Genomic DNA, 22,163 nt, shown 5'->3' on the forward strand with positions numbered 1-22,163 from the left:
TTCCCGCTCATGGCCAACACCAGTGACGATTATCGGAACCGGTCCTGGGCTTCCCCAAGGTTGACCCAACCTCAACTGAGTACCTGGTGCGGTGTGTAAACATCGTCACTAGGGAGACAAAGGCGGCCGGATGTGGTGCTTGCCACCCATCCCCTCGTGCGCCGTGCCGGCCTTCATAGGTGCTCGCGACAGCACTTGCCCCTAGACAATCTGTTAAGGCTACACGGGGGATCTTTGGCTTTTTGGACCGCATGAATGGTGATGAACATAGCAGCCCTACAAATACACGAGAAATAGCCCAAAATAACTTCAGTGAATGGACTTATAAATATCCCACACCTGCATCCCATACAAGCACATAATGTAGGGCTTTCATTGTGGAGTTCACCCCTGGTTGTCACGGGGTGTTTTCCCTTCCCATTACAGTTCCCCTGCTGCCACCAGTGAATAATGACATAATAGCCTGTAGGTATAAACAACCTAGCGAAAACCCTGTCTTGTACGTGTCACCAAAACTCGACACATTCATCAATAATACCACTGCCCTAAAAGGAAATATAAACCCAATGAACATGGAAATAGCTGGTCCAACGTTGGGTCGACATTGATTCCAAAAACGGTTCCAACCGTTTGGTAATGTTAGTCCATCGTTGCACGTTTACTGGGTATATAGTATATGATATAACATGTGGCATATCCAGCTTTATATCACGTAGAAAGGCCAGAGATAATGAGTGAATAATAGTTGAAGACTGCAGGATATACCGTGGGGTCCTGGTACAAATAAAATGTTGAGAACGTTTACTTGTATGTAACAGTTGTGTGTCTGATATTGGTGGTGGTAACCTGATGCAATTTATGGTAATTATTGATTTAAAAAAAAAACACCTTGAAAGCAGAAAATTCTGAACATTATTTTTTTTCACCAAAGGAATTATCAACCGTATTGATCATTACAGTGGGTACAAGACGTGTTGTGTGCGTGCGTGATCACGCTCCTTACACACACCCACAATGCACATCATCTCCCTTGTTGCTATAAATATGACGCCATCTCATTTTCAACTGCACACGCACGCACGCAAGCGCGCGCACACGCGCGCAAGCACGGATATCTGTCACCTGACGCACTCCCTGCCGCGTCGGGTGATGTCTCGCCACTGGGTTCCGCTCCCTCGCCGCACACTGCCACGCCGCTAAAAGATGTTCATTAATCTGCGGCAGAAACAACATGCATCATCTCGTCCCAGGGAGCGGTGGTAGCGTGACACTGATTAATGGTCGGATCACCTTGTCAGGGTTTCCTCTGTCTCTGATGGGGCGACGAGCCCCGGTCCGTGGCATGCTAATGAAGAGCGCGAGCCCTCTTGTCGCGGAGTGAACAATTTATTAGTTGTTGCCACTTGCCGATAGCGTCTGATAATAATAATAATAGCGCCGAGCACTGCCTCGGGGCTTCAAACGCCCCAGCCCATTTGGTGCCTTGGGGACGGCTCGCAAATGCCGGAATCCCCGGCGCAGGCGCTCGCTGGCTGCTTTGCGAGAAATAAAAAACTCGCCCTTGTCGGTAGATGTCAAGAGTTTGTTTCGTCGGTAGATGTCAAGAGTTTGTTTCGTCGGTAGATGTCAAGAGTTTGTTTCGTCGGTAGATGTCAAGAGTTTGTTTTGCGAGCTCGATGGAAATTCAAACGAGCTCGAGGTGTGTCTATAAACTAAAAAAATAATAAAAATCTCACCTCGTGGTCTCGGGAAATCTTTGCCTATTGACACTTTAATGATGTTTGTAGTGCGAGACCCATTGTGTATGCGAGTCAAATGAAAACAAAAAATGTTATCGATTTAATTGTTAGCGTTGTTCGTGGATAATCACGGATAATACTTTTATGGACACCCCGCATTCAAATCTGTCTCATTAGTTATGTTGACGAAAATCTGAATGGGTGGGGGGGGAAACATTTATTTTCACACGGGCTCTTTTCCATCCCCAACAAAAAAATATCACGACATCATTTTATTACCCCCCCCCCTCCCCCCCAATTTGCATAAACAGCTAGAAATCACACTGACCTTCCCGATGACCACAATTGCCCTCGTGTTAACAGTAACACCAGCCCTCGCTTTCGTTTCAACAGACACTCCACGAACGTCAAGGAGGAGCCGTTGGAGGAATGCGATGGCCCCCTGTCACTGGTGGCGATGGGAAGCCAGAGCCCCGATCTGGAGGACGACAGGGATCTCGATGACGACCACAATCTCATGGTGGAGATGGAATGACGGCCTCGCGAAGGAGACTCCCTTGGGGGACGTCACAGGGGGCTGTGGACCCAAATCGAGTGCGTCCTCTGAACTGCGTTTCAAAAGAGCTGACGATACAGGGAAACGACATGCCATGATTATGAGGACATTGGTAAGATTGCCAGCCTCTGTTGTGGCCACAAGTTTAATGGGTTTTTTTAAAATATTATTACCGTTATTATTTCCTCTTGTTGATATTGTCATCGTTGCAAACGATGTGGGCATTTGTCGAACTCTTTAACTGAAGAATGAAGCATTTGCACATGTCAACAAAAATATAAAACATTTTGACTGTGAATATAAAAAAAATATGGAGGAGGACGAAGAAGAAACCAATGTAAAGCAAACTCTGTGTAACGTTGGACGCTACTCCATTCAAATGTTCAGAACTGGCTTTCAAACAAACTGTTGCTGACAGTTGAAACACCCTGTATTTGTGCGATAGTTTTTTTTATCAAGAAAAATGTGGACAGTTATCGTGAGCAACAAAGACGAAGGGAAAAGGGGACGCAAATAAAAAAACCTTGTCAGTCGTTGACCTGAATTAGCAAAAAGAATGCTGGAATTTTTTGTTTGAAAAGCTACTCTTTGCCTTGCTGATAAAATGAAAAAAAATAATAATGCCAGCTTGCAGGCAGAAGAAAAAGTAACTTCCCACTGACCTTGTTTCAGAAGGTCTGACATGTATTTTTGTCATCAAATCCAACTAAATGGAACCAAATGGTTTTTGGCAGGTTTTTGCCCGCGAATTTATCTGAGTGTCTTTATACCTCGGCAACCTTGCTCACCTCTCTCATGGAAAGGAGTCATTTGCTTTCAGTGCTGGAGCAGACCAAAGGTTTTCGTAGTGTTCCAAATTGTTTGTGGAAAATGAAAGGAAAGGAAATGTTAAAACAAAACGACAAAAAATACAAAAATCAAGAAACGAAACCCCCTCCCTCATCCTCCTCCTCCTCAATGACAACCATCTAATCTGCTCCGTCAGAAGTTTCAACTCAATTCGATCGCTCGTGTGGGGGCGAATGCACGAAGAAGCCTCGGGAGTGATTTGCTTTACGTTTTGTTACATATTCAGAGCAACGTGAAAAAAGTTCTCCGAGTTTGGCCGGTGATGGTGAACAGAGACCGATGGAATGTATATAATAGCATCACGGTTATAATAACCCTTACAAATGTCACACACACACACACACAATAAGTTATGTTCGTTGGGACGTATTTCCTCCTCGGCGATGCCACTTGGCACGAAATGCAATGTATCAACGTGAGACTTTTATTTGCGTGGTTTATTATTTTTTTTTAACGCGGCAAAGTGAAACTTCGCGGTTCAAAGAAGCGTACCGCCATCGGGAGTGGCGGCCGTGAGAAGCTCAACGTCACCTCGACGTAAATTAGCCTGACCAATGCTCTTTTCCGAAAAACCAAAAAAAAAAATGGTAAAACGTGAACCTCCCTCGGAGCTGACCTCAACATACCACCGGCAAAAGGTATTTTATTTCAAAATAGGTGCTTTGTAGTTATACTACCAGTGTAATCATTAATATTTATTTTAATTGCTTCCCTAAATTACCTACGGTGTTTCTTTTTTTTATTGCCAAAGATATTTTGTTTGTTATTTTAATGACTTAGCCCAAAAACTAAACGAGAGGAACAAATGAACACACGGATGATAAATTAATTCATAACGGGACTGGGTATTTTGCCATTAAAAGTGTGTTGCCAGGCTTAATTGATGTATCATTGAACCAAAGTTTTTATTCTTTAACATTATTTGCAGTGTTGAAAAAGCTACGACACAATGGACTGCAACACATGCTTTATTAATTTTTAAACTACAGCACTACGTGATAGCCCCTCTATTTAAACACTAGACGTCATACCAATTGCACCAATGTTGCAGGCTCAGTGTAAAAAAAAGAAAAGTATTACCTTTGTTGTATAAGCTTAAATCGAGACCACGTACTTTCTATATCATCCAAACCCTATAATCATCACCCTAGCCCTCTTGAGCAAAACAAATCCTGAAATATATAAAAACAAATTGTGAAACAATGGTAATAGTTTAATCAAGGTCACGATTCCAGTTTTTATTCAGTGGCCCAAGTGGTTTCTGCTCATTCCTCAATATTTTAATACATTCTCAACGGTTATATATTTTGATTGTTTTCTGTGAGTACTCAAGGATGTGTTTAGGTGTTTCAGATTCAAATTGTATTCATATTTGTTTTTGTATTTGTCTGTGAAGCAGTGTGTACGAGGCTACAACCAGACATTGCCTGCCCAGAACACTTGCATTGAGTGCATGATTGGGTATTCTAAAGGTGTGAGATGGGAATACGTTCTTAGCACTTACAGATCTAAGCGTTTTTTTAATGTCATTTTCTCAAAGGCATTCGCAAAAAAAGCATAGAATCTTAGTGAAATTGTTTTAACAAAAAATAAAAAGGAATCAAAAAGAAAAAAACTTATTTAAAAAATGTATTTTTCAAAACAGGGACGCATCAAAAATTGTGTGCGATCAAACGAAGGCAGAGTGAAAACGTGCATCACAACTTTACGTGATTTTGTAAATATTACTACAGCCTCCAAAAAAAACCTTACTCTTTAAATAACATCTCTTTTTTAGAATGCATACCTCAGACTAGATCAAACCTCTCTGAAATGAACTACCCTCACAGTTTTGCACTTAGCTGTAAAATACGTTGCATGAATTTTAGAGTATAAACGCCATTATCAGTAGCTTAATCATTGTTTGATGGTCGCTTTTCCATTGCTGTTTAAAACAGTGTGCTCAGATTTCGGTTCGTTATCCAGCAAATGTTTTTTTGCTTTGAGCAAAAAAAAAGAGACGGTATTTTTTTGTATTAACCTTTAAATGCTTGTCAGACATTGAGTAAATGCACGATGGTTGGCACTGCGAATGGTTTAAAAAAAAACTAATTACAGAGAGATAGAACAAAAACTAAATACAGCACCCGTCACCGTTTATGTCTACCACCGGGTATATGATTTTAAGAATTTTTGCAATCTTGATGTTTTCTTCTATAATGTTGTAGCATTAAAAAAAACGATGAGAAAAATTACGAAAAAAATACAAATATATGCTTGGCATAATGTGCAGAAGCTTTGTATTTAATGTATTGCTTGTAGGGATGTACTGTGTGCGTTTTACGTGTTGTAGCAGGAAAAGAAATTCAGCGATTTTTGAAATGTTCTCCTTTCTTAATAAACAATGCTCTCGAAATCCTTGCTTGATTTTTAGACGGAACATTTAGGTATTGAGTCATCATCGTCGTCGTTGTCGTCGTCACCGTCACTTAAGTTTGAATAGAGAGCTTTCTTTTTTCCTCTCATAATAACAAAGATATTCTGGTGTATGTTATTATTTGTTAATGCCACTGCCAAACACACTTTCGCCATTGTTTCAAAGGCACTTGCTTGTCCAGTTAAGCAGCAGTATGATTTAAAATGAACATTCCATCACTATTTTTCAACAAATATTCCCCGGACCAATCAAATGAAGGGAATAGTGCATAATCACCAAGGATTATATTAATATTTTAAAACGATGGATTTAACCTGTTCATTTTACTTTATTTTTTAAGTGCCAAGGAATGAGTAATAAAGTGGATGATCCTTCATTAACGTTTTGTGTATTGCGTTTATACGTGACGCACTGAATGCCGTTTCAATCTCTACTTTAATCATCTAAAGATCGCGTTGGTGTTTTTTTTAGAATTCAGTTAATCTCAACGTGGTAATCTTGTATAGTAACCTAATTGCCGTTGCCTTTAATGTGAGTAAATGTAAGAATGCCCTCTACTGGGAATGTTGGATTGCAAGCCTAGTTTTGTGAAATACATTTTTCGACCCATTGACTAAACTATGAATCCATGAATCTTCCTTTGGTCGTAAAATAATGTACTATGTTGAACTATATTAGATGTTTATGTATGCGTGTTGAACTTCTTTCGCACCGTACATAGCCAACCGTGCTAATCGGAGGTGCGGGGGAAGGACAAAAACTAAACACGAAAAATGAGTTCGAAAGAAATTAGTTTTCAATCTATAATGTTACAGCCCTTCGTCAAACCACTGCACGACACTGGTCAGAGTGCAGGCTAGTGAAGGAGCTCACGGGCCCTGGAGTCATCTAAGATTATCGCTCGCCACTAATGTTATACGTGACTGGAAATTGAACTCAGGACACGAGGTTCATAGTGCAATGCACTAATTACCGCGCCACCACTTCCCCAAACATATCTTCTTTCGGAATGCCCATACTATGCACCTAAATTGAAAATGCAACTTTAAATGCGCATCGATAGCGTCACACACCAGAAACACAGCTGATCGAGAATATTGGAGGATAATCTCCTGTACACACCACAGAAACCTTGCCATGTCTTAACAGGAAGGTGTACATCCTATTGTTAATCCACCGCTGGACGTGAGCTTCCCCTAAACCGTGCGGGTCATACAAGTTATGCGACCGTACTTCAAGTTGGATTGGTGGAGGCAGGGAGATGCATGACCATGGATTCACAGCACAGCAATGGATTTCTCTGCACTGCCCACTGCTGCCCACGACATAGCCCCACAGCCGACGGCTACCTTGTTGTGCATGGTGTTCGCCCATCCAAGCACTCACTGTCCGGGCCCAAACCCTGCTTAGTGTGCGGGATCAGTACGCACGTTGAACTTCTTTCGCACCGTACGTTGCCAACCGCGCTAATCGGAGACGCGTGCGAAGGACAACAAACTGCTCACATATAAGCAGTTCTAAAGAAATGAGTTTTCAATCGATATGTAAAAGTGCATAGCTCATAGTGGCTTCCTAATATCGGGAGGAAGAGCGTTCCAGACGGCCGCAGAAGTGCATCTGAAAGCGTGCGATGAGGTGACCACCGTCTTTGATACGATGGAACGTATTCTGGGCAGTTTTGCCAATGGCAGCAGGGAAAGCGTGTTTCTGTAATTGGCATCCTCCAAACCTGCAGGTAGATTTGGTCATCTCGTGTCTGCTTGAATGTTAAGGCTACGAAGTTGCCGTACGTGGCACCTCGCTTTATCTCAACTGAACTGCTTTCGGACAGATGGTATAAATTAATTCCACGCGGACCACTCTGTTAAGCAACACTGTGATACAAGCGGGGCATCTTGCTCAAACCCAGGTGTGCGCTTTGTCATTTTTTTTGGAATATCACTGGTGCCTGGACAACTATTAAAGTATATGTGCGTTTTTGTATACCTACCTTTAATACAGGTTTTTTTGGGTTAGATCGCGTAAATATCTTAAAATGTCGTTAAACCCGCCACCACCCGACACAGCCAATTAGTAAGGTTTGTCACGTAAACAGAACGTGCCAATTCGTTACTAGTACATCACACGGGTGTGTTGGAGAGCAATGTAATGGCATGTTCTGTTTACTTGACAGACCTTACCATTTGTCTGTGTCGGGTGGTGGCGGGTTTAACGACACATTTATATATTTACGCGATCTAACCCCAAAAAAACCTGTATTATGGATGATATTTGTTCACGAAAGCCTTCGTGTTAAACTGACCTATCCCATCGATACGATCATTCTACAAGATCTCCCCCCGTGTTAAACTGACCTACCCCATCGATACGATCATTCTACAAGATCTCCCCCAAGGAGGTGTACCCCCCCCCCCTCCCCAATGATCCGCCTTGCCGAAACCAAATTCTCAATGACTTGGAGGAGGGTGAATCGGACACGCCCCGCGCCCGGACACGCCCCGCGCCCTGCCACGCAACAACATCTTTCTCCAGAAGACTTCCCCTGAAACGCACTCCAGTACAGGAGGCGGGGGGGGGGTGCACAACATACCCCTCCCCCCCCCCAACCTCTTCCCCCAGGGAGGGCTCAACGTGATCTTGCCATTCATCACAGCCCGAGGTTGTACCACGCGCATAAGCCTGCGCTCGCATGCAGGCAGATTTCGGGAACGTTATTCAGACGAGGAATGTGCTTCAGTTACACGCGTTAAAATTGTGCAAACACAGCGATAGCTGGAAGAGGTTCAGCGCTGCAATTGCTTGCTCATCATGCCATTGCTGGTGAAATGGCCTCCAGTAGAAGGCGTTCCAGAGAGCTCTTTCTATCGCGTGTTTGGCCTGCTCTTCCACTCTGCATAGACGTGTTGTGAGTGGTGGCAGTTATCCGCACTTTTACCCACTGCATGTGGCCTACCTAATAGACTAATACATGCGCCAATCTCTTGAGTTACAAAAGCGACATCGCGTGATGCTTTAATTCTAAAAAAGATTTCCACAAATACATTTAGAAAAATAGCATGAATTCCAGTTGCATTGGAAAAAATAACATCTAAAATTGAGGGGTGTTTAACTCTCCTGAAGAATCAACTTGACGGCAAATAACAGCGGCACTGTTCTCATTTGAACATCACGAAAAGCTGCCGCTATGTTTGCTTCCCTGACTTGGCGATATTGCAATGTGCAAAATACGAAGTGTATATGCATTGTCTGCTTCTGATAAGCATTGAACCACAAAACAAGCGGTGAATGTCAATAGGCCATCCCTTATTTTCACTGCTTGCAGAGAGCACGATGGGCATTTCCCCATCTCCATTGCTCTCTCTCTCCCTCTCTCGTGAATTACTTGAAAAGCCAAATTAAACTTGCGTGATCCAACTGTCCGTTTGCGTTACAGTTACACCTGGAATACAAAAAAAATATTTATACAATTTCCCATGGTCCCCCCCCCCTGCCCCCCCCCCCCTTATGCCTGTCAGGATGCGTGCGTTCACGCCACGCAGCGTCGGGCCTAGCCTTCGCTTGCCTGCCGGCGATGACAATGCCCAGAAAACTTCGGCAAAAAAGCAAGACGATGTTTTCCCTTGCTGAAGGGATTGGGGGTGGAGGGGGGGGTGCGCTGATAAATTTTGCATCGCCTCGAGTTTCCGGTTCATCGGCACGAGGTTGTTGGCACCACGGCGCTGCAAGCAAGCACCCACCCACACCACCTCCTCCGGTACTGTCAAGAAATAGCAAGCACTTAAACGGTTAAGATGCGGTGTTTAGTGATGTCAGGCCTCTTTGACTTTCCCCCGCAGACTCGGCGCCTTTATCCGCTTTGACAGGCGGCCCTGTCGGCAACTCCCTTCTAGTCCGAGTCGAGTCTCGTTGTTAAAAGTGTGTATTGAGGAAATCAATAATTCACCGTCCTTTACGACGAATGTGAAGAAGAAGGGGAAAAAAATGATAGGAGCTTGTGAAAATATGCCCCGTTGTACAATTACGGGATGAGATGCGCTCGTTATTATTTTTTTTTGCTTTTATTTGAATAACAATTTGACGTTATTTTAGTGTTAAATTATTCACACTAATGTGTCACGATTCTTTCAGCATAACTTAACACTCGCTCATCACGCAAATTAGCAATAAATTAGCAACAACATAATTTTACACTTGAAAAATGTCCCATAACAAATCTTGTGCTTCCTGTAATGGTGCAAAGTGTTGCATTTTTGCAAGTAATGATTTTATCACATCACAACGCGCGCTTGAATAATTGTAAGTAACTTTAAATATCGTGTTAACTACACAACGAGCTTTAGTCACAGCCCCGTTTCACGTGCAAAAAATACGTAATTGCCATAAACTTCATTAACTGCTGTCTGGGTAGGGACCATATGATGGCAGCAAGTGCTGCCCCAAATTTACGTGCCGTGATTGGCCTCCGAAGGGAAGTGTATATAAATTGTACGTAGCAAAGTGTATACAAAGTGTATATAAATTAGATGTGTGCGTTATGTTGCATTTGGTGAGCTTGAGTCAAACACAGAACGCATTCTTGTTGGTTTCTAAAGAGCACTTTGGAATTATTGCAGTCGAACGGACGATAAACATGGCTTGCCATTGACTTGTCTACAACGGTAGAATACACGCGCATTCTACACGAGGCTCAAAAAAGCAATAATGAAAAAGACATGTTTCTCCCCACGCTCCCATCCTCCATCCCCCTCCAAAAATGTTACCGGTTCTTGCGAATGTACAAAAGTAACACACGTCAAATTCATGCAACGCAATGTTTGCACCGTTCCTTTAACCATACTCCACGGTGCTATGGAGTGCGTGCGGGCGGGCGTGGAAGCGTGGCGATGGAGTTATGGCCAGGGAACTTCTTCACTTGGATGCTGCCACCTCGTGTAACCCCAGACTGTCATTGATCTAAACCGCACGCTGTGGCCGAGGTTAAAAGGCATCGCAATGACTACGATTTCTACTACCGATGATGACCGGCACCTCTCTCTCTCTCCAAATCATTTATTTATTTAGTTTAGTATTAATTAATGAACACTGGCAAATCTGTTGAAACAATGGTGGAGGTTTCTTAATTCACCCTTTTGAATTCATATCTCTCCACCCAGTAGTATAAATGATTACAACCACAGTCATCCCACCTCTGCCAAGGCGTCTAGCCATGCGTGGAAGAGTAGGCCAAATACAGTCGAATGGCTCTCCAGAGCTCCCTCTATTGGAGGCATGTCTGACAGCAGTGGTGTGACCAAGCAATTGCAAGGTTTCATATGTACTGCATCGCTTATTACTGTAGCTCTATCCACAATGTACTATCAGCCTTTTGAATCAGAATCAGACAATCTGAATATTTACACTGCAAGATGAATCCGATGAGCTATAAAGCTCTTTTTTCACAGATGTCCAGGAGGGGCGGGTAGGAACGTTATAACAACGGATGCAAAACACACGATAGTAGTGCAAAAGTATAAGAAAGGTAAACAAATACATACATATTAAACTAAATCATCCCTATCCTATCAGGCAAAGCCCGCTGAGTTATTAACGCATTTTTCAGAAGCGACCTGGCCACAAATGGTAGCTCAACAAAGTGGCTGATCATTTGGACATTTATAGCAGCAGATTGCTCTAAACAAGCTCAATGAGAGCTGGAAAAGAGAGCTATTGGCAGACCTCTGAAAGATTTTAAAAAAATCCCAACGTATCGAGTGCCGATTAAGGCAACGTGACTCACTCTCGACAAAAAGACTTCATGGTTTATGGGGAGGGGGGGGGGCATCGACTCCGTTGCTTACTCCGAAACAACTTTGATCTGCACATTCTCTAATTTAGCCATGCGCGGGGTGGGTGGGGGAGGGTTATTTTCTGTTCTACTTTGACAAAAAATGTTGCTGAGGATAACTTCAGATGGCAGTGGGGTCACATTGTTCAAAACTCGCCACAGGGGCTTGTATGGTAATTAGGTAATAACAGATCTGCTGGCAGTTAGGGATGCATTTCTGCAGCAATTTAATGCCTGATGATTGTGTTTGCTTTCCGTTCAGAACCCGGAAACAATTTGGCAAGGGGGCCGGGTAAATGTTATCAGGTGTGAGAAGCACACGGATCCGAAAGAACTTCTCGCGGAATGGTAGGCGCGGGAGGGGCGGGAGGGTAAAGGCGGCTTAAACAAATACGCCGTTGATTATTGCGGACGGGAGAGAAACGTTCGAAAAGGTTTTGGTTTACTTGTGAGCGGTGACTTTTCCCCGACTCCCCCCCCCCCCTCCCCTCTTTGCCCCCCACCCCCCCCCCCGTAAATGTACTGCCTTTTTAACCGCCCTGTTTTCAGGAGGTCCCGCGCGCACACGCGCGCACACACACAGCCAAGAGCGTTGTGAATTATTTAGGGCAAAAAAATGAAAACAACCAGGTTGACATGCGAAATTCCCTCGGCCGCGGCACATCGTTGCAGGTTATCGAATGCTTTGTTTATCTTCACACGCAAAGCTCGGGGTGAGCAATGGGGTTGAACTCGTTCAATTTATTGCCCTTAAACGCTCTATGGGCAACCGAAATTAAATCAAACTAAAGGTGCCTTTCAGTGAGCGCTCACCAGAATGAGGGCGGTTGGCGGGGGGGGGGGGGAACTTCTGAAAAGATTTTGTCTAATTATACTACATATTTTATATTAATCAAGAGAGACCAGAGCTAATGAGCTACATAATGAGTACTGCAATTACTCCCTCTATACCCTTAAAATTATGCACACATGTACAAGGCAGGTGGTACGCTGTCACGGCAGCACTGGATTATAATTGGCAATAATTGTGCCGTAATTTATACTTTTTGAAATATTCGGAGCGAGTTATGAAAATATAGCATTTTAAAGAGCAATACTGACGTCAAATACCCCCCCACCCCATCCCCGCGAGCTCCACCACTAAGAAGCAGGCAACGAAAGAAAAATCCGTCCACCGACGAATGGCGAGAGGGGGAAAAATAATAAAAAAGAATAAGAAATAATATAACTTCCAGCGAATAATATAACTTCCAGCGAACAATGAATTTCCCGTTGCATTTAATTCGGAGGAAGCTGGGAGGTTTTAGTAGCGAGTCAACGTGTGTTTGGGTAGGGGGCGAGGAGGATATGGGGGCGGAGGGGGGGTGGAATTGCGTCCGTGTTCTTTGCACGAAGGTTGAAAAAACGGCAACTCCAACTTGTTTGGCTGCTTTCCAGCGGGCCGCTTGATTACAGAACTCCGAGCCACGATCGCCTTCAATTAGCGCTCGCTCGCCTGACGAGCCGCAGGTTTATCTTGCTGCCCGTGGCTGCGTCGTGGACTTGTGGGGGGGGGGGGGGGGGGGGGGTTTGCGGCAATTGCAGCAGCAGCAACAATAAAAAAAAAGTCCTAATGACTCTAAAATGACTGCATGTGTGCCGCGTTGCGTGGCAGTACGGTTGCGCTCGCTCGCTATGTGTTTGTGTTTGTTTGTGTTTGTGTGTGTGTGTGTTTGTGTGTGTTTGTGTGTGTTTGTGTTTGTTTGTGTGTGTTTGTTCGTGTGTTTGTGTGTGTGTTTGTTTGTGTGTTTGTGTGTGTGTGTGTTTGTGTGTGTTTGTTTGTGTGTGTGTTTGTGTGTGTTTGTTTGTGTTTGTTTGTGTGTTTGTTTGTGTGTTTGTTTGTGTGTGTTAGGTTGTTTGTGTTTGTGTGTGTTTGTGTTTGTGTGTGTTTGTTTGTGTGTGTTTGTGTGTGTTTGTGTTTGTTTGTGTGTGTTTGTTTGTTTGTGTTTGTGTGTTTGTTTGTGTTTGTGTGTGTGTTTGTTTGTGTGTTTGTTTGTGTTTGTTTGTGTGTGTTTGTGTGTGTGTGTGTTTGTTTGTGTGTGTTTGTGTGTGTTTGTTTGTGTGTGTTTGTTTGTGTGTGTGTTTGTTTGTGTGTGTGTGTTTGTGTGTGTTTGTTTGTGTTTGTGTGTTTGTGTTTGTTTGTGTGTGTGTGTTTGTGTGTGTGTGTGTTTGTTTGTGTGTTTGTTTGTGTATTTGTTTGTGTGTGTTTGTGTGTGTGTGTTTGTGTGTGTTTGCTTGTGTGTGTTTGTTTGTGTGTTTGTTTGTGTGTTTGTTTGTGTGTGTTTGTGTTTGTTTGTGTGTGTTTGTTTGTGTGTGTTTGTTTGTGTGTGTTTGTTTGTGTGTTTGGTTGTGTGTTTGTTTGTGTGTGTTTGTGTGTGTGTTTGTTTTTGTGTGTGTTTGTTTGTGTTTGTTTGTGTGTGATTGTTTGTGTGTGTTTGTTTGTGTGTGTTTGTGTGTGTTTGTGTGTTTGTGTGTGTGTTTGTTTGTGTGTGTTTGTTTGTGTGTGTTTGTTTGTGTGTGTTTGTGTTTGTTTGTGTGTGTTTGTGTTTGTTTGTGTGTGTGTTTGTTTGTGTGTGTTTGTGTGTGTTTGTTTGTGTGTGTTTGTTTGTGTGTTTGTTTGTGTGTTTGTTTGTGTGTGTGTTTGTGTGTGTTTGTGTTTGTTTGTGTGTGTGTGTTTGTGTGTGTTTGTTTGTGTGTGTGTGTGTGTTTGTGTTTGTTTGTGTGTGTTTGTGTGTGTGTGTTTGTGTGTGTTTGTTTGTGTGTGTTTGTTTGTGTGTGTGTTTGTTTGTGTGTGTGTTGTGTGTGTGTTTGTTTGTGTGTTTGTGTGTGTGTTTGTGTGTGTGTTTGTATGTGTTTGTTTGTGTGTGTTTGTTTGTGTGTTTGTGTGTGTGTGTGTTTGTTTGTGTTTGTGTGTGTGTTTGTGTGTGTTTGTGTGTGTTTGTGTGTGTGTGTGTGTTTGTGTGTGTTTGTGTGTGTGTTTGTTTGTGTGTGTTTGGGGAGCAGTAGTGTAGCGGTTAGTGAGCTGCTATGAGCCCGGCGACACGGATTCGATTCCCGCTCACGGCCAACACCAATGACGATTATCTGAACCGGTCCTGGGCCTCCCCTAGGTCGACTCAGCCTCAAATGAGTACCTGGTGCGGTGTGTAAACATTGCCACTAGGCAGACAAAGGCGGTCGGGCGTGGTGCTGGCCACCTACCCCCTCGTGTACCGTTCCGGCCTTCGTAGGTGCTCGCTAACAGCACTTGCCCCTACAGTCTGTTAAGGCTATATGGCGGATCTTTGTTTTTTTTGTTTGAGACTTCCCAGGTAAAGGCGCCCGGACAAATGGGTTTGTCCCTGTGACACCAGCAGCGCTTCAAGCCGATTTGACGTTTCCGAGATGATGGGCTTCTTTGTTTTACGGCCGTTGTGTGTGTGTACCTGTGTGTGTGTATACCTGCGGGGAGCGGTAGTGTAGTGGTTAGCGCTACGCTGCACTAAGAACCCAGCGACTCGAGTTTGATTTTCGCTCACGGCCAACACCGGTGACGATTATCTGAAACGGTCCTGGGCCTCCCCTAGGTCGACTCAGCCTCAAATGAGTACCTGGAGATATAAAGGCGGCCGCGCGAGATGCTGGCCACCCACCCCCTCGTGTGCCGTTTCCAGGCTTCATAGGTGCTCGCTAAAAGCACATACCCCAACAGTCTGTTTAAGGCTATACGGGGGATATTCTTAGTTCTTTCGAAAGAAAGAACTAAGAATATGAATTACTGCAGTCACGAAAGCTTTAAATCAAAATTTATACGGGGGATCTTTGTCTTGGTATGCTTGGCAACTTTTCTTCGGCGGGATGGAGAGTTTGTACCGGTCGCATACAAGTATATCCACCTAGTGCAAATCCTAGATTGGAGTTGACTCGACCCCATCATCTCTCCGGGGTCGATAAAATGTGGCACCGCTTTGTAGGGAAGTCCGTAGTGGTAATCGTATGGATTGGCTCGCCCATGCTGCAGGTGAATGTGATCTCCACCACTGGCTCAGGGCCGTGAACGAGAGATGGGACGCCGTCTCAATGCGCATTCGAGCAGGGAACCACCTTGACTTTAACTAATATCCCGTACACATATCTGTATTCGTATTTCGTACGGCATATGCACAAGTGCATCCGCACGAAGGAGTGCGTATGCGCTTGCAGGTAATGCGTACGATATATGGCGAGTTGTGTGCAAAAAAAAAAGCTACATATATATTTCCATGCGTACATATATGTTCGTGATATTGCATCGTGCAAATTATAAACATTCAAACAAATAGCCAGACAATGCATCTCCTTCACACGTATCAGTCTCTCCACGTGAACAAAAACAGTAATTTCGAAGTATTTCTAACGGACAGCCCATCGGTTACACGGGTCTCCCCGAGGCGTGTAGTATTCCAGCAGCATTGCTTCAGGACAAGCAACGCTCTGGGCTGTCGCTGGTTGAAAACACCCAGCGTCTCATCGGCAGCCAGGACTGCTGAATGCAATGCTGGTCAACTTCCGCTCTGAAAGACAAAGGAACCCCCCCCCCACCTCTATCTTTATGGAGATGGGGGTCCTCGCTCAATGCAAAACATTTCAAGTCATACGTCACTCAAAACAAATACGATTTTAATGAAATACGATTGTTAAAGGCTACCGTATTCATCATCCATCGTTTGTCATTATCATCACCTTCCCATGCAGTGTGTGTGTGTGTGCGCTAAGTGCATGTGGGTACCTATCAATGATAATAAGAACATTTTGAATGAACCCAGTTGTTTCGCTAAACGTGTCTATGCTACCGTTTACCAATTCGTGCGTGGACTCATTGTTTGAAATAACAAAGCAAAGAATAACAACAACAAAACTAACATTCGTGACATATTTAACAGGCCTTTTCTTGAACTTTGCGTGCTTGTACATAAAAAAACCAACAACAATTGGCTTCACTCGCAATTACTGCGATGACTTACAGAACCACAACAGTTAGTAATGACTGGAGTAAACTACACTCTCGACATATACATGTGTAAAATACGACGTATATTTTCGTATTATATATTAAACGATTAAAATAAAATAATATAAAATATATGTATAACGAACAATATATTCATAATGACGTCTATAATATGTTGGGCTGTTCTTTCGTCACATCTGATGTGGTCGCAGAAATACTTTTTGACGGAAAAACAAGCGTTGCGCACACACAAACTACTGCCGGCTATATTGTTGCATTATGTTCTCTCTCTCTCGCTACCGAATCTCGGCGTATTTATGTTGTTTCGAGCAACTTGTGTTAAGACGTTAACACAAAAACAAAATCCATCGACAGGTCAATAAGTTCCCTGTCATAACCAAAAAAAACATTTCCGTCCACATGACTAATTCATAAGTTGAATGATTTCCCCAAGTGGGTCTGGACACCCGTGCAAATGAGACGCGCGCATCTCAATGGGTGCGCATATATGCAATAAAGTGTATTTTAGGTAAATAATCAAATAATATCACCATTCTTCGCGTTACTCAGCCACGTGGCTTGGCTTGCGCTCGCAAGGTTGCGAGATCAAATTTTTGGTCGCGCCTTATTAGGCAAATCAACCCTCCGTATGTACGAATAATCGAGATTTTTGGGGTGAGATCGCACAAGTATAAATGTGTCGAAACCTTCCACCACCCGACGCGGCCAATCAGTAAGGGATTTGTCACGTTAACAAAAACGCCAAATAGTATACTACTTCAGCCCACCGTTGTGTTGGAGAGTAAATCCATAACATTTACAATCTGAGTAGTACGACGCTTCTCTGGTAATTACATCCAGCATCATCGGGCGATTTGCCAGAATACCGGAGGGCTGAAGTAGTAAATATTTGGCGTTTTGTTCACGTGACAAATCCCTTACTGACTGACCGTGTCGGGTGGTGGAGGGTTTCGACACGTTTATACTTACGCGACCTAACCCAAAAACATCTATGATGAATGACATTGGTCGCGAAAGCCTACATATTAAACTGTACGAATGTATGTTGAAATTATTTCGCACCGTACGTAGCCAACCGTGCTAATCGGAGATGCGGGAAGTAGATACAATGAGTACCACTTCATGTGGAAGTTAACAGTCGGTGTCCAATGGAGAGACTCGGCCCTGTCATAGGAATGCGGAATTTCCCCTCGTGGTTGAGGGCCGCAAATGAAGGCATGTGGCGCCCTTTTTCTCGTGTATATCTGTTGACGAATTTAATGAAAATATATCTCAGAAGCTAAGCAAATTTGAGCCTGGTTAACGCTTGGATGGGCGACTGCTTGGGAATAACAGATGTTGCAGGTTTTGGGCTACAAGGTTGCAAGAATTTGGCATTACAGCCCAGGACTCTAAACAGGAGGTAAGCACAACATCGATGCTAATTGAGCAGGAAATCACTTTTTTTTTGTTACCGCTATTCGGAACTTGCGTGTGGTAGCTCATCGCACGGGGGAATATGGCTTCATTCCTTTGCCCTGGGTGTTAATAAGCATCCATGCAGGTATGTCTGTCGTGCTCAGCATGTTTGCGTGATATTCGCAACTGATTACGTGGTAATTGCATATCACATTCTTTATTGGCATAAAAAAACGAAAATTATACATCCGGTAAAAGTTCAAGCCGTCGCAATGAAAACTAATAATGTGTACCACCTTTAAAAATATATATAAACTAAATTTGGGGGGGGCGAGGGGGGGTCTGATTTATCAATCAAGAGACGCAATGGTTTAACATCTAGAGGCAAATAAATAAGTGAAAAAAACAATGCACACACACACTCACAATCTCCCCAATGAATATTTTTGGTGACTCTATAATAGGCATATTTTTTGGGGGTATTTAATTGAATTTGCCACTTCCTTTTTTTCTTTTGCAGTGCTCGCGAGTGAATTTTCATCTGTCATCCACCTCCTCCTCCTCCCCAGGTACTCGCTGACTGTAATGGCGCAGAGATTCTTGGCCGCTTCATTTATTTTCGCATCTGGGCGATAATGATGGTTAGGCAGGTTGTGCATTAGCATTAACCTTCATCTCCCCCATGGAACATCAAGCTACCTCTCACACAATGAGTCTCATTAAGTGGCACACAGCAGATACTGTAAAAAAAAAGTGATGGCTATTGCTCACTATATACGCTATAGGTCAAATCATGCCCACTCAAAGATGTTGGTAAAGCCTTCCCGGAAATGTTAACAGCTGAGATAATGTGATATTTCTTTTTTTAAATATTTAAAACGATCAGAGAAGCATTAAATTAGGCGTCGTAAAACTAACCATCATTGAACGCTCAAATATGGGCCACCTTTAATATGGAGGGCATTATTTATAACGCGGTATAAAGTAGGGAGTGTGGCATATCGTTTATTTATATATTTATTATAAATCTGGTCATGGAAGTATTCAATCAAGATACTGTAGATAAAGAGCAAAACAAGTTCAAAGTCGAATTGAATCAACACGCTTTCTCTTATACCGTGAATTTTAGAATATCCAGGAGCACAAGCTACGTTGATAACAGTCACAACAATCACACTGGTAGCTATGCTACGATTGTGAGTAACACATATTTACACGGGTAACGTTCAATCGGTCAACGTGTGCGTAATGTTATCAATGGCATTATACCTCTTTTAAAATTGGACAAAAAAGTAGTACTTTAAGTCATAAAGTATCTTGGCTGGATATTGGAGTCGTACCACAATAATGAAACTCTTTGCTCTCCTGAATCACCTCTGTCGGGGTTAAATTCAGGAACTTCAGCGAGCAAATCGAGCTGCAAAATGGTTGAGAGATGAGTTCTTTGAGGTCCTATTTTTGCATTTGGATGAGACGAAATTTAATATCTGATTTGAATAATGAGGTTCCTGCCTTGTTAAAACCTTCCTCAACCCACCAGCCTCCAGCTCTTTCGGGACATTCTAATTCACGCCTCCCTCAGCCGTGTGGTAATTTTTCACCTGAAGCAACGTCTCATTATTATGGTCCTCCCGGTCCAGGGGGGGGGGGTTGAGGGTGGGCGGGGGATGAGCGGTGGAGAAAAAAACCATTAGAATGCAGGCGAGATTCGGCGTCTTGTCTTATCAAATTGCAAATCTCAAAGTGGGCACTGGTGCCCACTGCTGTACCTTTGCCTTTGCTCACATTGTGAACCCCAGAGGCCCTCTCGGCATCCTTACGATCAACTCGATAATTGCCAGGGGTGTCCCTCAGTGCAGCAGCCCCTGGCTATGTCTATTCAAATGAACAATTATAGGGAACGCCATCACTGCCCGGTGCATATAGAAACGATGGAGTGGAAAGACAGCAAGCAGCATTGTGTCCTGATCGCGCAACACTCGCACCCGATGCTTTTTGTTTAGATATTTGTCCAAATGTGTCGGGCAGGTGTGTGAGTTTATTTATCTGTTCAAGTGGCCAAGTGGCTTTTATCCGGACGCGCTTCCGTTCGCCCAGCGGGAAAGAAACGCGTGCAACACCGTTGATCGGTGGGTCAACCGACGGTGGGGTAAAGAGTGGGTAAGCTTCACCTCTTCCAAACTGCTGTGGTAAACGTGGAAAAGCAGACTAATTACCCTGCGGATGTCCCTGTAGTTTGGAGGATCTTTTTTTTGTTTTGCCAGCAGTGGCGTGAGCAAGCAATCCCAGGGCCACACCTGCAAGTGCATGACCTTTATATATTTTAAGCGTTATATATTTAAAAATAAAACCATCAAAACTTTATCTAGTTACTTATGCCCCGACATTACGTTGAGTGACACTTTCGATGCATCGCTGGCCACCGTTCAACGCGAACCAGTATTCGAAATAAAAACAGTGCCACCGCGTTGCTTGAGGATAGGTTGGGCCGGAGCAACGAATTCCGAATAAGGCTGCACCAAACTTGAAAAAAAAATGCTCCCAACTTTGTGGGTTTGCTCGTTTAATTTCCGTGCGTGTTCGTACGTAAAAAAAAATACATAAGGAAAAAATACGTAAGGATTTTTTTTTTTTACTACTAAGTCAGTGCTATTTAAGATTCACATATTTATAGTTCGTTGCCAAACAAAACTGACTCAAAAATATTTATATATTTTGTTTATGTAAAAAAGCAAACAAATGTAATTTTCCCAAACAACGACAACGTATTACATTATTAAATATGTTTGCAATTTCTCTCGTCACTGACCTGGGAATATATTCCATTGCGTAAAGTCTTCATTAAGTTAAGCTAATTTGACAAAACGTACTGTAATTTAAAACATTTCCAACAGTTGAGTAGCTAAATTATTTCCAGATACTTATATTTTTTAAAGTGAAAAAATACTTTCGATTGTAAATGAACCAACGGTTTATTTAAATCATCATCATCATCAGCCTTGCTCGATCCACTGCTGGATGGCAGCCTTCCCAAAACCTTCCCGCCGCCACTTCTGACAATCTTGCGACGGAACAATCCATGGAGCCCCTGCACACGAGTTCACTTCGGCGCTACCAGGTCGCCGTTTATTCGTTTGTGTCCAACTCATTGTCACGGGGCAAGTCGGCGACTTGACATCTTTCATGACACTCAGGTGCTGTTTCGGGGGGGGGGGGAGGGGGGGGGGAGTGCCGTGCTTCCGCAAATGCCGGTGTCTCCAAACGTGGTGAAAGGCGTCCATGGACCGATGTTATATGGCAATAGGGTAAGTGCATTGATGCGGCGCAATTTTTTACGTGTTTGTAATGATGGTAGATCGGTCATTGGGCAAGTGACCTCTTTGCAAGGCTGAATGACCTCCACTTGAATCTTATATATCTACACATTTGGTTTTAGCCAGATAGATGTTGTATTTCGACGAATCCCTTGCAATGATCAAACCTTTTATATGACTTTATATGAAAAAAATACATATATCCAGACCACAGACATTATATATATATCTGAGATGAGGTTCAATTCAGTGATTGTTTTTATAAAAGTGACATTTTGAACGCATGGCATTCAACGGTAGAGGCTTATGGCCCATGTACAGTGGTAGGAATGTTTACTTATTATGGCATTTTAAAGTTTGCTTTTATCCCTAAACATTATGAAACGAGGTTTCATAATTCGGCGGGCGCAAATGGAAAGGTCATGTTAGAAAAGGGCAGCGCAAATCCTAGATGAGTGTTTTTTTTTTTCCGAAGGTCGTGGCGAGAGCAACCATCTCTAGCATTTGATCAAGTATTACACGTACCTGCTGCTGAAAGGTGAATGCTCGTTGTTGAATGATTGTCGCGTACACAATCAATGCTTTCAACCGTAACACAGGCAGCGAACATGGGTGCATTTAACACACGTTGAATCATGTTGTATTAGCCGTGTACCCTCGATTTAAAAAGCGCACATTCGCGCGTTCTTAGTTATTAGTCTTGCATTATTACAAGTCAAAGTCATTGTTTTTGCCCAAATTAACAACGAGGCCATGCTCATCAACTGTTTACAGCCAATCGTGTTGACTTTCCTGTAAAGTGGTAGTCATTTTTATCAACCCTTGAGGGATGATGGGCTGAGTCAACCCCCAAACAGGATTGGAATTTGCGACCTTTAAAATTGCGAGCTCTACTGCTGAGCCACGTGGCCAGGGCATCGAGCAAACATTTAATATCTTACCGTCAATTAGGAAACAATTTGCTCCTATCATGTGTGTACTTACATTCGTTAATTTCAAAATGCAAATGAACATGCCAATGCGCCCGAAGAGGAACAT

At 43.2% G+C, this 22,163-nt stretch overlaps 1 protein-coding gene across 10 annotated transcripts in view; it reads left to right on the forward strand.

The window, feature by feature from the left end:
• The window catches only part of LOC116951097 (forkhead box protein P2-like), a 272,184-nt gene extending 266,248 nt beyond the window's left edge, over positions 1–5,936 (forward strand). For all 10 annotated transcript variants that reach the window (XM_032969493.2, XM_076073504.1, XM_032969492.2 and 7 more), the window contains one exon: positions 2,133–5,936. In XM_032969493.2, the coding sequence (XP_032825384.2) occupies positions 2,133–2,274 (142 nt within the window). In that variant the 3' untranslated portion in view covers positions 2,275–5,936. The remainder of the gene's footprint in view (positions 1–2,132) is intronic.
• Positions 5,937–22,163: the final 16,227 nt, after the last annotated feature.

Source organism: Petromyzon marinus, chromosome 42, assembly GCF_048934315.1.
Source record: "Petromyzon marinus isolate PM22_M1 ecotype Great Lakes invasive population chromosome 42, UKy_Petmar_22M1.pri1.0, whole genome shotgun sequence".
In the NCBI taxonomy this organism is placed as follows: Eukaryota; Metazoa; Chordata; class Hyperoartia; order Petromyzontiformes; family Petromyzontidae; genus Petromyzon; species Petromyzon marinus.